This window comes from Passer montanus, unplaced genomic scaffold, assembly GCF_014805655.1.
Source record: "Passer montanus isolate IOZ18808 unplaced genomic scaffold, ASM1480565v1 scaffold256, whole genome shotgun sequence".
Lineage (NCBI taxonomy): Eukaryota > Metazoa > Chordata > Aves > Passeriformes > Passeridae > Passer > Passer montanus.
Window position 1 is genome coordinate 114401 of NW_024367217.1, and position 12197 is coordinate 126597.

The window sequence follows — 12197 nt, forward strand, 5'->3', positions numbered from 1 at the left end:
GGGGGGACACCGGGCCCGGTGCCGCTTCTGGGACACAGCAGATGATCTGCAAGTGATTTACGAGAAAGGATTTGCAAGTTTGTCAGTGAGGGATGCTGCCCCCCAAAATCCGGGTTTGGGGGGATTTAAACCACCCAGGCCCCTTGGGGGTGTCAGGGAGGAGATTTGGGGTTGATCATGGTCAGGGAGGGGATTTAGGGGTGATGATGGTCAGGGAGGGGATTTAGAGGTGATCATTTAGGGGTGATCATGGTGAGGTCAGGGAGGGGATTTAGGGGTGATGATGGTCAGGGAGGGGATTTGGGGGTGATGGACGGGTCAGGGAGGGGATTTAGGAGTGATCATTTAGGGGTGATCATGGGGTAGTTAGGGAGGGGGTCAGGGAGGGGATTTAAGGGTGATTTAGGGGTGGTCAGGGAGGGGATTTAGGGGTGATGAGGGGGTCAGGGAGGGGATTTAGGGGTGATTTAGGTGAGGTCAGGGAGGAGATTTAGAGGTGATTTAGGTGTGGTCAGGGAGGGGATTTAGGGGTGATGGTGGTGAGGTCAGGGAGGGGATTTAGGGGTGATTTAGGCGTGGTCAGAGAGGGGATTTAGGGGTGAAGATGGTCAGAGCCCAGCCTGAGCCCAGGCCATCCAAAAATCCACCCAGGGCCTGGGTTTGTCCCGAGCAGAGCCAGGTCCAGCTGGTCTCTGCCTGGCTGGATTTTCCCACCAAGAAATTTGGATTTCTGTCTGAAGCTGCTTTTTCCAGGCTGGCCGAGCCATTCTCTGCACCCAGAGCCCCCAGGGAAGGGGTGGAAGCCCCAAATGAGGCCTGGGCTGGCCCAGAAACTCCAGCTCAGGGCCATCCCCACACTCTGGGCGAGAAATCCCCACGGGTTATCACAGAGGCATTCCCAGGATAATTAATATTTGTTTTGCCCAGAGGCAGTGGGTGAAGTCAAGGCACAAAAAAAGGCCAGGGCACACCAAGGGTGCTGGGGAGCAGAGGGTGGAGATGGGGCAGAGGCTTGGGCCTGTGTTGGTACCAGGAATTGCCTTTTTTTGGAGAAAATCTGCTTGTGATGAAAGCCCTGGTGCTTTTTGCAGCTTCCAGCTGCTGGGTGAGCGTGACTTTGTGTGAATGTTTTGTGAGTTTGTGTGACTTTGTGTGAATTTTTCTGTGACTTTTTGTGTGAGTTTTTCTGTGACTTTGTGTGAGTGTTTCTGTGACTTTGTGTGAGTTTTTCTGTAACTTTTTGTGTGAATGTTTCTGTGACTTTGTGTGACTCTGTGTGGCTTTCTGTGTTTGCACTGCCTCCGGGGCTGCTGTGGCTTCATTTGCAGAGATGTGAAAGTCACATTTGCAAAAGTTTGCAATATTTGCAGCTTGCCCCCGCCCTCGCTGGCTCCTCGTGGCCTGGGGACACTTCCCCTGCTCACCCAGCCCTGCCTGTGGCAGCGTTTGGAGAACTGCAAAAAATTGATTTCGGTGAAACAGAAACAGAAATTCCCTGGTGAAACCTCTGTTCTTGTTTTTTTTTGCCAGTTCCCAGCAGTGGGGGTGCCAAGGCTCTGGGCCAGTGGTGGCCACGGTGGCCTCTGTCCTGCACTCCTGATTTTGGGGCAGGCCAGGGGCAGCTCTCCCTGCTGGGGGAGGTTTTGGAGGAAATGCCCAACCCCGGAGGCCGTTGCTGCAGGAAATGTTTTGGGGGGCACCCCCAAAGGGGCTCCTCGCCCTGGGGGATGTGGGGACACCCCTGGGGTGAAACTGGAGCTCTGGCTCGGGTTTTCCAGCTCAGGAAATCACCAGTGCAGACCCCAGTGAATTCCCTGCAGTCACGGATTTGTTTTTGCCCTGCAGCCATAAATGCAAACTCTGCCCAGCTGGGCTGGCTCGGGGGGCTGCAGAGGCAGAAATCCCCCCTGGAAGTGACCCCTGCCAGGCATTGCTGTCCCAGAGCATTTGGGGATGCCACAGGGCCGTGCCAGCAGTGGGGCCCTGCCAGCAGGTGACAGGGACACTGCTCTGCCCAGTGCCAAACCTGGTGGTGGCTTTCCATCCCTGGAGATTTTCCAGCCCCACAAATGTGAGTTCTGCCCCACTGGCACCACCCCAGAGCAAAACTGGGACCTCCAAAGCCTTTGGGTCACTCTGCTGTCACTGCTGCTCTGGAGAGGGGGCAAACCCCTCACAAGCCATAAAAAAACCCTCAAAACAGCCCCAGCAAGGTTTGGGTTCTCACTCGTGAGGGAGCTCATGCTGGCAGCCAGTGCAGCCACTTCCTGCAAACGGGGCGAGAGCCTGGCCCGTCCCTGTGTCCCCACTCTGTGTGCCCACTCTGTGTCCCCTGTCCCCACTCTGTGTGCCCTGTCCCCACACCTGTGTCACTGTGCCCCTGTGCCCTATGTCCCCTGTCCCCACATCCGTGTCTCTGTCCCCACTCCCCTGTGGCTGCGTCCCCATCCTCAGTGTCCCCATACAGTGTCCCCATGTCCCCACATCCCTGTCCCTGTGTCCCCAGCCTGTGTCCCTGTCCCCAACCCGTGTCCCTCTCCCCACTGCTGTGTCCCTGTGTCCCCAGCCCCTGTCCCCGTGTCCCCACACCCCTGTCCCTGTGTCCCCCCCCACTCTGTGTGCCCTGTCCCCACACCTGTGTCACTGTGCCCCTGTGCCCTGTGTCCCCTGTCCCCATATCCTGTGTCCCCACACCCCTGTGCCCTGTGTCCCCTGTCCCCATATCCTGTGTCCCCACACCCCTGTTCCTGTGTCCCCTGTCCCCACATCCGTGTCCCTGTCCCCACTCCCCTGTGGCTGCGTCCCCATCCTCAGTGTCCCCATACAGTGTCCCCATGTCCCCACATCCCTGTCCCTGTGTCCCCAGCCTGTGTCCCTGTCCCCAACCCGTGTCCCTCTCCCCACTGCTGTGTCCCTGTGTCCCCAGCCCCTCTTCCCGTGTCCCCACACCCCTGTCCCTGTGTCCCCCCACCCCTGTCCCCACGTCCCCAGCCCCTGTCCCTGTCCCCATTGACCTGTGCCCGTGTCCCCAGTGCTAGTAACTGTCTATTTTCTGCCCACTAAATGTGTTTCTATGCCCAGTAAATGTCTTTTTCTGCCCAGTAAAAGTGTTTCTCCGCCTAGTAAATGTGTTTCTCTGCCCAATAAAGGTGTTCCTCTGCCCAGTAAATGTATTTTCTGCCCAGTAAATGTGTTTTCTGCCCAGTAAATGTGTTTCTATGCTGACTAAATGTCTTTTCTGCCCCGTAAATGTATTTTCTGCCCAGTAAAAGTGTTTCTCTGCCCAGTAAAAGTGTTTCTCTGCCCAGTAAATGTATTTTCTGCCCAGTAAATGTATTTTCTGCCCAGCAAAGGTGTTTCTCTGCCCAGCAAATGTATTTTCTGCCCAGTAAATGTGTTTCTATGCCCAGTAAATATATTTTCTGCCCAGCAGAGGTGTTCCTCTGCCCAGTAAATGTCTATTTTCTGCCCAGTAAATGCATTTTCTGCCCCGTACGTGCATTTCTGCCCAGTGAAGGTCCCTCTGCTGCCCCACTGTCCTTGGAATAGGAACTGGGAGAAAGGGTTTTGCCTGGAATGGGAGGTGGGAGAAGGGTTTTGCTTGGAATGGGAAGATGGGAGAAGGGTTTTTGTTGGAATAGGAGGTGGGAGAAGGATTTTGCTTGGAATGGGAAATAGGAGAAGGGTTTTCTTGGAATGGGAAATAGGAGAAGGGTTTTGCTCCCTTTTCCTTGGTTCTCCACCCGTTTGAGGAGCACTGCAGCCACTCTTCATGAAGTTTAGAGTTTTACCCCAAAGCAGCCCAGAGCGTGCAAAGCACAAACGCCACGGCCCGAGCTGAGCTGTGCCCTGTCCCCAGCGGTGTTCGGGCAGTGCCTGGCACAGACCATGGCCCACGAGCAGAAGTTTGGGCAGCACCTGGTGCCCCTGGTGGTGCAGAAGAGCGCCGAGTTCATCCTGGAGCACGGCGTGGCCGAGGAGGGGATCTTCCGCCTGCCCGGCCAGGACAGCCTGGTCCGGCAGCTCCGCGACGCCTTCGACGCCGGCGAGAGACCCTCCTTCCACAGGTGACTCTGCTGCCCCCAGCCCACCCCGATCCCAGGGGAAAACAGCCTGGGCCACCCCAGAGCCCTGCAGGAACCATGGACCCTGCGGAGGGGCGTGAGGGGGAGAGGGGATCCAGCAGGAACCTTCCAGAAGGGTTCAAAGAGGAGGAGATTCTGCAGGAACCCTCCAGAAGGGCTCAAGGAGGAGAGGATCCATCAGGAACCCTCCAGAAGGGCTTGAGGAGGAGAGGGGATCCATCAAGAACCTTCCAGAAGGGGTTGAGGAGAAGGAGATCCATCAGGAACCCTCCAGAAGGGCTCAAAGAGGAAGATCCATCAGGAACCCTCGAGAAGGGCTTGGGGAATGACAGGATCCATCAGGAACCCTCCAGAAGGGCTCGAGGAGGAGAGGATCCATCAGGAACCCTCCAGAAGGGCTTGAGGAGGAGAGGATCCATCAGGAACCCTCCAGAAGGGCTTGGGGAATGACAGGATCCATCAGGAACCCTCCAGAAGTTCACCCCCTGGCTGTGGCTCCCCTTCCCCAGCTCCCCGTGCCCGCAGCAGCCCCAGAGCTCAGGCAGAGCCTCCTGGGGCCCTGCTGGCCCTGAGTGTCCCTTGCTGGCTGCAGGGACACCGACGTGCACACCGTGGCCTCCCTGCTGAAGCTGTACCTGCGCGAGCTGCCCGAGCCCGTGGTGCCCTGGCTGCAGTACGAGGATTTCCTGCTCTGTGGGCAGGCTCTGGAGGCTGATGAGACAAAGGTACAGCTGCTTTTGTTTCCAAAAAATCAGTTCCAGCACCAGGGAACGCTGTGGGCTGGAAGGGACAAGGGCACACAGCACTGCCAGCCGTGGGGATTTGGAATCTGGGGAGAGAAAAAGGGAAAAAAGGAAAAAGAAAAAACTCCCCCCAAAGCCAGTGGGGTTTCCCAGCCTGGCCACGGGGGTTTGTGGATTTTAAAGCTTCAGTTTCTGCTTCTCTTTGGGGTTAAAAATGTCCTGACTGTCCACAAGGTGTTGGAGAAGTCTTGTTTTGGCAAGGACCCCTTGTGTGAGGACACGAGGCCCAGAGGAGGTGAGGCAGGAGCAGCTCTTCCCAGAGCTCGTCCCACACGGGCTGGGCTGGGGGGGACCCTGCTGGGGCTGCCCCTCCTTGCTGAGCCCTGCAGGACATTCCGTGCAGAGCTGGAGCTCCAGGGGCAGCAAACCAGGAGAGCCAGAGCCATGGAATAACTGAGTTTGGAGCAGACCCCCAGGGCCACCCCCGAGCCCTGTCCCCAGGTGCCACCACACGTGTGGAGCCCTCCAGGGCTGGGGACACCCCCTGCCCTGGGCTGGGGTCACCAGGAGTCCTTGGCTCCTGTGGACCCTCCTGGAGCTGTTTCTCACCACCCAGGGCCAGCAGGAGCTCGTGGAGCAGCTGTCCCTCCTCCCCAGAGACAACTACAACCTCCTCAGCTTCCTCTGCAGGTCAGTGCCCTGCCCGGGCCGTGGCAGCTCAGCTTTGGGGCTGGGGAGCACAAATGGCCCCCCAGGGGTGCCCCTCCAGGCAGAGCCTCCCCGAGCTGGGCTTTGCTTCCCTTCCAGCCCTGACTGCTGTAGAGGAGAATTCCCCCCTGGGATGGACCCCCTGGGAATGTCTGGGCATCAATCCCTCAAACTCACTCACAGATCCCTGGCAACTCAAACCAGGTGTAGCTTTCCTGGGGTATTTTTCACAAAAAGTTTTTTTTTCCTTTTTTTTTTTTTTTTTTTTTAATAAAAGCCTTGTGCACAAAAACCTCCAGGTTTCTTTTTCACAAAAAGGTTTTTTTTTCCTTTTTTTCCCACAAAAGCCTTGTGCACCAAAACCTCCAGGCTTCTTTTTCACAAAAAGGTGGTTTTTTTCCTTTTTTTTTCTCCAAAAGCCTTGTGCTCCAAAACCTCCAGGTTTCTTTTTCACAAAAAGGATTTTTTTTTTTTTTTTTTTAATAAAAGCCTTGTGCACCAAACCCTCCAGGCTTCTTTTTTACAAAAAGGTTTTTTTCCCCTTTTTTTTCTACAAAAGCCTTGTGCCCCAAAACTTCCAGGTTTCTTTTTCACAAAAAGGATTTTTTTTTTTTTTTTTTTAATAAAAGCCTTGTGCACCAAAACTTCCAGGTTTCTTTTTCACAAAAAGGTTTTTTTCCCCTTTTTTTTCTACAAAAGCCTTGTGCACCAAAACCTCCAGGCTTCTTTTTTACAAAAAGGTTTTTTTCCCCTTTTTTTTCCACAAAAGCCTTGTGCACCAAAGCCTCCAGGTTTCACCCAGCCTGGGGTGGGGATTTCTTTCCTTTCTGCACTAAGGGGAGCAGCTCCTCTCGTGCTGGTTTTTATTCTGGTACCAGTCCTGAGCCTGAGGTTTCTGTCCTTGTGACTGAGAGGAGGAGCTGGGAGGATAAATCAGAATTTTTTTCACCAGGATTTTTTTGCCATCTCCCACCTCTGAAACGTGAAATACTCATATATTTCAAATATTCAATGTGAAATATGTGGAATTCTGGCAGGTTTCTCTATGAAATCCAACTGAACTCCAGCGTCAACAAGATGAGCGTGGACAACCTGGCCACAGTGATGGGGGTGAACCTGATCAGGCCCAGGGTGGAGGACCCTGCAGTCATCATGAGAGGTAAAAGGAGCTCCTGAGTCATTGCAGGGTCCTGGAGGACATTTCAGTTTTGGGGTGTTTGGAGTAATTTCAATATGCTGGAGGATATTTCAATTTTGGGGAATTTGGAGTAATTTCAGTATCCTGGAGGGGCATTATAAGTTTTACACTATTAGTTTTACACTTTTTTACACTGTTGTAAATGTTTTAAAGTCAATAATTTAAAATAATTTTTTGTGGGTCTTATAATGTATTTTTATAGTTCTTTTTTTAAAAAGTATTTAATAATTTTTTTTGGAACTTGTTTTCAATTTAATTTTTTTTTCAACGACGTTTGTGTTATTTTATGGTATTTTTAAGTCAGTATTTTGTATCTTAAGGTTTGTATATGGATGTGCACCATGTGAGTCTTCTGCCAGCTTTTGAGAATTTCCCACAAACCCATCTCCCACCCTTTTCCCCCATTTGCCTTTGTGGCCCCAATCCTTTTTCCTGTCCCACCTGGGTTCCAGGCAGGCTGGGAGGGCCCCCCAGGCTGACCCTGTGTCCCCCCAGGCACACCCCGGGTGCAGAGGGTGATGACAGCGCTGATCAGCCACCACCAGCAGCTCTTTCCCCCCTCCAAGGATGTGCCTCCCTCCCCCCCTGCCCCGAAACACGAGAAGAAGGCTCCTGTCCCTCGCAGCTCCGTGGGCTGGGGGGCTGCAGAGGACCCCCGAGGCTCCACCCAAAGGCAGAGGGTAAGGCTGGCTTTACCCCCAAGAAATCAACCTACGCTCATTAAACGCTCGTTAGAATTAAAATTGTGGCAGGCTCTGGCAGGTCAGTGAAGAGTTTGCTATTTATAGGTTCCAAAGCTCTAGTTGTCACCCCTGGAATATTTACGTCAGGAAAATGATGTGGATAAACTTCCCACTTTCCTGTGGAAAATCTGCTGCTCTGGGGAGTCTGAAAACTCCCAAAGCTTTTTGGCCCAGCACATGAAACCTTTCCAGCTCAGGCTGGTGAGGGGAAAACGTTGAGGGCTACAGGCTTTTCTTCCAAGGGATCCCTGCAGAAATGGTAAATTGGGTGCAATTCCAAGTGGGTTTGAATGGAAAAGTGTGGCCAGCATGTTTCAGTGTGCCCTTTGTAAGGCTGTGGCTGTGCCTGTCTGCTCCAGGGCTCTGCTCTGCAGAGGGATCACCCCAACTCCAGCAGCACCCCTGCCCCAGCTGCCACCTCCAGCATCCCCGGGGAGGACACAGAGCCCACAGCCACGCCGGGCACCTGGAAAACTCAGCCAAGGAAAAGAACCCAGACCTTGCCCAGCAGGAAATCCTTCCTGGCAGCCCCGGGGGACAAGGACAGCAGGGACAGGAGTGATGTCCTCGCCAGTGACTTCTGGAAGGGCAGCCCTCGCCCCGCGGCCTGTGAGGGACACAAGAGAACGTTGTCCCACGACCTCTTCAAGCTGCTGGACCTCCACAGGGCTGCAGCCTGCGAGGACAGCGTGGCAGAGAGCGCGGAGGGCAGCGGCTCCAGCCCCAGCCCTGCCAGCAGCACCTCTGAGAAGGAGTTCCTGCCCTGCTTCAGCCCCTGCCACGAGCCCAAGGAGCCTGGCAGCCCCAGCAGCAGCCCTGCTGAGGAGCCCAGGGCTGAGCAGGACAGCAGGGAGGTCCTGCAAGGCGTCATCCACAAGCTGGAGAAGGATCTGGAGGAGCAGAGGAATGATTGCAAGGGGTAGGTGCAAAGGTACCTGCTGTGCCAGCAGGCACTGCACACACCATTCCCCAGCAGGGAATGCAGGATGTCACAGCAGGGATCCCTGATAAAACACAGCTTCAGCAGCTCTCTGACCACCAGTGTGCTGCGCTGCACGGGCTGTGGGTGATGCATTATCCCAACATCAGTGATGCATTATCCCCAAATCAGTGCTCCACAGGATGTCACAGCAGTGATCCCTGATAAAACACAGCTCTCATCAGGCTGTCTGACCATCTGCTGCACTGCACGGGCTGTGGGTGATGCATTATCCCAACATCAGTGCTCCACAGCTCCCACACACCATTCAGTGGCACTGCAGAGTTCCTGCAGTCCTGCTGCATGGGCTGTGGGTGATGCATTATCCAGCATCAGTGATCCATTATCCCCAAATCAGTGCTCCACAGAATGCAGGATGTCACAGCAGTGATCCCTGACCAAACACAGCTTCAGCAGCTCTCTGACCAGTGTGCTGCACTGCACGGGCTGTGGGTGATGCATTATCCCAACATCAGTGCTCCACAGCTCCCACACACCATTCAGTGGCACTGCAGAGTTCCTGCAGTCCTTTGCATGATTGCTGTCATCATTCCTGTTATCACCACAGCATTGGACCATCAGGCTCTCCAGAATTCACCAGCAGCATTGTCACACCGTTGGCTGTAACCATCAGCCCCACATATTGTTATTATATTATGGTTATATCCCATTATCAATACACATGTATTAATTTATTGATGTATTGGATCAAGTTATGATCCAGTTACTGAAGGTCTCTCAGGGCAGCACCTCTGGCTTGTCTTGGTGCTGAGGGAGTCTGAGGTCAGACTCCCTGGGAGCCAAATGACTTCCCAGCCCTTTTCCAACTTTCCCAGCCCTTTTCCAACCCAATCCAGTCCAGTCCAATCCCACCCAGTCCAACCCAATCCAATCCAGTCCGTCCCAGTCCAACCCAATCCAGTCCAGTCCAATCCAATCCAATCCCACCCAGTCCAATCCACTCCTCTCATGCTCTGTTTCCCTTTGCAGCCTCCAGAAGGAAAACTATGAGGTGTGGGCCAGGGTGGTGAGGCTGAACCAGGACCTGGAGCAGGAGAAGAAGAGGAGTGAGGAGCTGGAGCTGAGGCTGAGGAACGCAGAGCGCTCGCGGGAGGAGCTGGAGAGGAAAACCAGGATGCTTGAGGAGGAGATAAAGAACTTAACTAAAGCCACGAGTCAAAGTGGTGCCAAAACCAACTAGGAGGAGACGCCCAGCTTTTCACAGACACCAAAAGCAGGAATGCTCAGGGATTGCAGGTTCAGAGCCAGGGGTTTGTATTGCCCAGGGTCCTGCTCCTGCCCACAGGCCGGGGGCAGGAAGGAGAGCAGGGCTGGTTCATGCTCTGAATCAGGAAATGTCAGAAATATCCTTTAGCTTTTTTTGGCTGTGTTTAGTTCAGCTCTTCTGTCAGCTGCTCAGGTTACCTGGGGAACAGGCCAACACTTCTGCTCAGTCAGGATTGCACACGGAATTTTGGGTTCTGGACCCTCTTCACAAGGAGGAACCAGAACTGTCCCTGCTCCAACTGCCTGTCTCCCTGCTGAGATACCCCAGGCAAAACATCCATGGATCCCACACTGGGGCTGAGAGGTTCCAGAGTGCCTGCCACCACTTCACAGCTGCCACTCACGAGTCTTTCCTGTGATTTCAATGACCTTGACAGAGCTGCTTCAGTGTTTATTTGATTTTTTACCTCTGCAAGAAGCTCCTCACCACTGAGTGGTTAGGGAGGAACTTCTCCATCGTGGACATCTGGGCTGGAAATGCCACACGCTCCTTTCTGCAAAGATCAAAAGTGTGAAGAGGCCAATAATTCCTTCACAGCAGACTGCAATGACGTGCAAAGGCCTGGCTGAGGCTCAGAAACCCCCACGATTAGGACAAGTGCACGTTATTTAAAATAAACTGCGCATTCCTGCGCTTCCGCTCCGATAGGCAGAACAACCCCGTGGCTGCAGGATCAGAGGCACTCTTTGAAGATATTCCACCCATTAACATTTGCAGAGGTCATCTGGGAAAGAGAGACTTTCCAACAGAGGTCAGGTGGGCTGGAAATTCCTGAGAGCCTGGAGGGGAGAGAGCCACGGCACCTTGAGCTGGAAGGCAATGAGGAGTTCTTTTCTTTAAAATGAGCTTTTTCCAGAGACAGAGAACCACGAACTGCCCGTGCCAGATCTGTGAAACTGCTCCCTTTTCATCCCCGAGGGGCTGGGTGTCCTCTCTGCTCAGCCCAGAGCCTGCTCTGGATTTTCTGCACTTGCACATCTCCTGCTGGAGACCCCACAGCGTGAGACCCCCAAGAACTGCCTGGTGCCCGGCCTGCATTTCCTCCCCCCCTCTATTTCTGCAGCCAGGAAGCTTTTTGGGGTGGGAGCAGCAGAGAACCCCTCCTGTTCCTGGGGCAGGGGCGTTGTAAACTCACGGTGGGGTTTTGGGGCCTTTCAGCTCAGCAGGTTTTGGGCACTGACTCTGGATCCCCTGCAGAGGGTGATGCTGCTCCTGCCATGTGAAAGCACAGCAGACTGTCTACCACTGAGAAAAAAGATCCTTTCCAGCCGTGCCCTGTAGGCTTGGAAACCTCCAAAAAGACAATTTTTCACCCTTTAACCCTCCCACTGCACCGTGAGGACACAAGAGCTTTACCAAGGTGATAACCCTGAGATCAGGCTGAGGATTTTCCTCTCCCTTTAAATGTGACATGGCTTTCCAAATTAACCACAGATCCCATCCAAACCTGCTCAGCCATGCAGTGTGGGATGGAAGTAAGAGACCTTTCAGGCCATCCTTCCAGCCCCCTCACTGCATTCTTTGTGCTAGAGCAGAAAATCTGTTCTGCTCTTCTCAGGTATTCATAAATAAATTCATTTAGGAATTCACTCTGCTGTCTCCAAGGGTTTGGTAGGTGCGAGAGGCAAGAAAACAAAACTTTCCTTCCCACATTATTGTGTTTGGATCCCAAGCCAGTCACGCTTTTTGTGGCTTATCCCCTCACATTTATCACAGTTTTGGTTTTGGCACGATAGGAAGTTTCCTTTTTTAGCCTGGCCGCTGCCCAGAGGAGCACGTTGCTGGGGGAGGCGAGGTGGACGTGCAGGAAGTGTCCAGCCCTGCCTGGGCTGGCCTTGTCCAGGCCCCAGGAGCAGGGAGAACATGTTGTTCTCCCCAGGATTCCAGAGTGATGCAGTCCATCCTCCCTTCCTTTACGTGGGAGCTCAAAGACACCCCCAGACCAGGCAGAAAACACTCCAGACCGGGTGTACCCACAGCTGTTCACCCAGGTGGGGAGGAAAAAGTGTCCCAGTGCCACTGTCCCTCTTTCCCTGGGTTTTCCTGCCACCTTGCTGCAGCTCCAGGATCAGCCCCAGTGGCCTGCAGGAAAAATAACCTGGACAAAAGGAGGGTTCTGATGATGCCAGGGAGAAAGAGGTGTCCAAATGGGCTCTTTTTTGGAGAAAATCATCTGTTCCAGCCCCAAACCCTGCAGGTTTAGGAGCTGGGAGATGTTCAAGCAGGCCCTGAGTGCTGGTGTGCTCCAGTCCTTGGAGGATTTGACTCACTGCATTTATTTTGGAGGGTCCATGCTGCCAAAATCTTCCCACCAAGGGCAGCAGGAGCTTCCCCAGCAGGTAATTCCCTCGAGCAGGGCTGGGTTTCTCCAGGAATGAGGTTTTTTAACTTCACACACAGGGGTTTTGTGGGGCAGAGCAGAGGTGGTGCTGCCCCTGCAGGACTGCAGGCTG

At 53.8% G+C, this 12197-nt stretch overlaps 1 protein-coding gene across 1 annotated transcript; it reads left to right on the top strand.

Annotated features, from left to right (window-relative positions):
* Positions 1–3575: 3575 nt before the first annotated feature.
* On the top strand, positions 3576–11327 carry ARHGAP25 (Rho GTPase activating protein 25). The gene is made up of 7 exons (XM_039711928.1): positions 3576–4067; positions 4678–4810; positions 5445–5518; positions 6574–6695; positions 7230–7414; positions 7837–8396; positions 9447–11327. The coding sequence occupies exons 1-7, from the start codon at positions 3889–3891 to the stop codon at positions 9655–9657; spliced, it is 1464 nt and encodes a 487-aa protein (XP_039567862.1). The 5' UTR covers positions 3576–3888; the 3' UTR covers positions 9658–11327.
* The last annotated feature ends 870 nt before the right edge of the window (positions 11328–12197 follow it).

Excerpts from the sequence above, each read along its gene's own strand:
- ARHGAP25 (XM_039711928.1), top strand. The coding sequence starts at position 3,889 with ATGGCCCACGAGCAGAAGTTTGGGCAGCACCTGGTGCCCCTGGTGGTG. Across the intron at positions 5,519-6,573 it reads CTCCTCAGCTTCCTCTGCAG|GTTTCTCTATGAAATCCAAC; the intron begins GTCAGTGCCCTG and ends GAATTCTGGCAG. Across the intron at positions 8,397-9,446 it reads CAGAGGAATGATTGCAAGGG|CCTCCAGAAGGAAAACTATG; the intron begins GTAGGTGCAAAG and ends TTCCCTTTGCAG.